The following is a 3,515-nucleotide window of genomic DNA, read 5'->3' as shown; positions in this document are numbered from 1 at the left end:
TCATAAATATTGATTTGTAAACGCTGAATGTAGTAAGATTTTTTTTGTAGTGTTGTAAATTTTTTTAATATGCATAGCCTAATTGATTATATGTATTCATTAATCGTAATTGAATCAATTAAGGTCGATTAATGGTAAATAGTTAATGGATAATCGATAATCACATTTAGCGATGTGCAATGTTATTATAACCAATAACAATTGGTGTAATCGATTAACTTAGAAAATCAATTGATTTTTAATTTACTATTTATTCTCCATTTTAGTTTAATAAACTCTATTCCTGTATTGATCCCCAAATCAAATGCTACTGTATGAAGAACCCTAAACCGCACTAAATCCCTAAATTCACCTCTTCTGAATCTGATCAAATCCTACATTGATTCTCTTCTCTTCTCTTCTCTTCTCTTTCTCTCGTCTACGTCGCCACCGCCTCGCCTGCGTCGTCTTGTCGGACTAGTCCTCCACGGTACAGTCTCTCCCCTTTTCTCTTTTCCAGATTTCTCTATCTCGCATCTTTAATTTGAACAACACAGAGAGACTCAGATGTGAGACGATGCAATCTGTTGAGTGTTGAATCTGTTGAATGTTGATGCAAATTGCAATGATGTACATTATTAACTACCATTTGGTTTCATAACATAGAAATTTAACCCATTTTTTCACACCATAAAGATATAACGATTATGTTATGTCCATAAATTGCTATTTGATGCACATTGCAATGAATCAATTATATCTATTCCTCTCTATAGACTGTATAGTAGCATTCCGAGCTATAGAGAAGTAAAATCGGATTGTATATTCCAGCAAGCGATCCAACTTTCTTTTTGCAGGGAAGAGGAACCGAGAACCGGTTAGTGGACTAACCGAAACCCTCTCGGTTCTGGTTAGTGTTTCGGCGACTTCCCCTGGTTGGTTAACTGACACGTCGTTTTGATTAGGAACCGACCTGACTGAATACCCATGCTAATTGTTCTTAGAAAAAAGCTCATTAAAGTATGTTAAAGTTTCTTATGCACTGTACATGTCTATGTGGTTGATGGCATATGTATATTATTTCTATCTTCTTGTATGTGTTACATATTTAGTACATCGAGGAGCAATTCTGCGATGTGGAAAGCTACATAGTTTTTCATGGTCTTCAATTTCTTTTACATGTGTTACAATGATACACCATACATAAAGTTAATTAAATTTTGCTACAACATATGTAGTTTAAATATCTGAGTGTTTTTGGTCCTAAGCTTTTATGTAGTTTGAACTTAACGTGTTATGAAAGAATTGAAATGAGTAAATACTTCTGTTTGGAATGTGACATAAGATTTATACTAATGGGAGATATTTAAAGGGGCTTGTCCAAGGAAGATGATTAATATACACTAAACCCTAAGGTGCAGGAGTAGGATATATTCCTGATCGAGACCTTTTTGACGCACGAGGTAGTATATTTTCTACCTTAGAAATCGATTTCTTAAATTAAGATTACATGATTGCATTTAGAACTACAACTGTCAGAATTTCATTATTAAGTACTTATTATTTGCCAAATATGAATTGTCATCTTATTTTAATATGTGCTGAATATGAAGGGGATTGATATACGCTGAATTTGGATATCCTTTTTATTTAATTCCTTGGTAGGTAATGTTTGATAACATGATGGAGTGGATATTTGCGATGGAGTTCAAGAGAACATTAATTTGTGTAATATTGATTTTATGTATCTTCTTCCTTTTGGCCATATTAGAAACATGCACTTACTGTTGTCTTGTTTGTAGGAGTTCTTGTAACGGGAAAACATTCGAAAATGCTACAAAGTATTCCCCACCAGATTGTGCAGTCCCCAGCCAGGTTAGGCCTGCCAAACCCCAACTCTCCGTCTCTTCAGAACCCTAACCCACCTAAATTCTCGTCTCAAAACTCGCAAACTCAACAGTCCCACCAGCCACCGAATCAGTTAACGACTCCTGGCGTATCATCAACTCTGCTCCCTCTCTTACCACCTCTCCCCAGAGCTCAATCTCTTCTCCTTCAAATGGCATCTCTTGCCTCTAAACTGTTTGAAGTCTCACCCAATCGCCCACATTGGATCAGTGCATTTCGAGGTTCTCTGCCTTCTTTCCTGTCTCCACAAGCACAGTCCTCAACATCTGCCCAGGCAGACTCTGTTCTCTCTTCTGCCAAAGAAATCATCGCCCAATTCACTACCCTTCAGACTCAGCTCTTTGAAGCCGTTGCTGAACTCCAGGAGATACTTGATCTTCAAGATGCTAAACAGAAGCTCGCCCGTGACATCAGGTCCAAAGATGCTTCTCTTCTTGCATTTGCCAACAAGCTTGAGGAAACCGAACATGTTCTTGACATGCTTGTTGATGATTATTCTGATTACCGTCGCCCTAAAAGAACCAAGTCAGTGGATGATGCAGACGATTCCTCCAAAACTACAGTTGAGACTCAGCTCAAACTATCAGATATACTCTCCTATGCACATAAGATTAGCTACACTACCTTTGCACCTCCAGAATTCGGTGCTGGGCAAGGTCCTCTCCGTGGAGCCCTCCCTCCCGCGCCACAAGATGAGCAGATGCGCGCATCACAGCTATATAACTTCGCTGATCTGGACATAGGGTTGCCCAAAACAGAAGGTAAAGAGAAAATCATCGAAGCACTCATTGAAACCTCTGCTGCACCACCTGCAGAAAGCAACCCACTGGCAAGCTTATCAGCAATCCAAGGCTTGAACCCTTCTACTCTAGTTGCGCCACCGGGATGGAAACCTGGTATGCCTGTGGAATTGCCTATCGATCTATCAGCGCTACCTCCTCCGCCTCCCGGGTGGAAGCCTGGTGTCCCGTTGCCCCCACTGGATGCTCTCCCTCTTCCACCAAGAGTTGAGGAACAGCCGAGGCCTGGCCCTCCTCCTGGTCTGGTGAAAGCTCCAGAGCCTATTCAGGTACGACACGTGCAGCTTGATATTGAAGATGACAGTGGTGAAGATTTTAGCAGTGATGACGCCAGCTCTGGTAGTGAAGATTGATGGTTGATTGGAGCTACGGAAATTGTTTTTTTTTTTTGTCATTTATGCTCCAAGCTTTAGATGGTTTAATCTTCTCCATTTTTTTTATCAGTTGCTCAGGAATGTGGTTAGTTGTACTCTTGTACCTGTACCACTTTGTTGTGGATTCAATGTTTATTGCTCAGATGTTTATATCATTGTCTTTATCCAGTTAGGTTGCAATCAGCCTGCTAAACTAAACACTTCACATCATTTGTTCCATCTGTGTAATCATTTCATTTGTTTCTCCGCTGTCTCTTATCCGTCTCATCCCTTAATTATTCATGGGCCCTACTATACTTTTCACTCCATCTCTTAACTAAGAGACAGAACATGCAACCCTCCATCTCTTATCCATCTCTTAACTTACTATTCATTCAATTTCATTTTTTATTTTTATTTCCAACAAATTCAATTAATAAAAACACATTTCATTAAATAAAATAAAATTACAACT

At 39.1% G+C, this 3,515-nt stretch overlaps 1 protein-coding gene across 5 annotated transcripts; it reads left to right on the top strand.

Moving 5' to 3' along the window:
* The first annotated feature begins 299 nt into the window (after nucleotides 1-299).
* On the top strand, nucleotides 300-3,305 carry LOC121772369 (mediator of RNA polymerase II transcription subunit 4-like). Of its 5 annotated transcripts, XM_042169443.1 has the most exons (4): nucleotides 300-469; nucleotides 1,352-1,442; nucleotides 1,645-1,705; nucleotides 1,782-3,305. In XM_042169443.1, the coding sequence occupies exon 4, from the start codon at nucleotides 1,811-1,813 to the stop codon at nucleotides 3,038-3,040; it is 1,230 nt and encodes a 409-aa protein (XP_042025377.1). In that variant the 5' UTR covers nucleotides 300-469; nucleotides 1,352-1,442; nucleotides 1,645-1,705; nucleotides 1,782-1,810; the 3' UTR covers nucleotides 3,041-3,305. The 5 variants fall into 5 exon arrangements, with proteins under 5 accessions (XP_042025377.1, XP_042025374.1, XP_042025378.1 ...); XM_042169440.1 differs by lacking the exons at nucleotides 1,352-1,442; nucleotides 1,645-1,705 and having other exon boundaries at nucleotides 1,782-1,854; nucleotides 1,940-3,305; XM_042169444.1 differs by lacking the exon at nucleotides 1,352-1,442.
* Nucleotides 3,306-3,515: the final 210 nt, after the last annotated feature.

The sequence above is a fragment of the Salvia splendens genome, chromosome 16, assembly GCF_004379255.2.
Source record: "Salvia splendens isolate huo1 chromosome 16, SspV2, whole genome shotgun sequence".
Lineage (NCBI taxonomy): Eukaryota > Viridiplantae > Streptophyta > Magnoliopsida > Lamiales > Lamiaceae > Salvia > Salvia splendens.
Note: the sequence above shows the minus strand (reverse complement) of the source record. Positions and strands in the feature narration are given on the sequence as shown.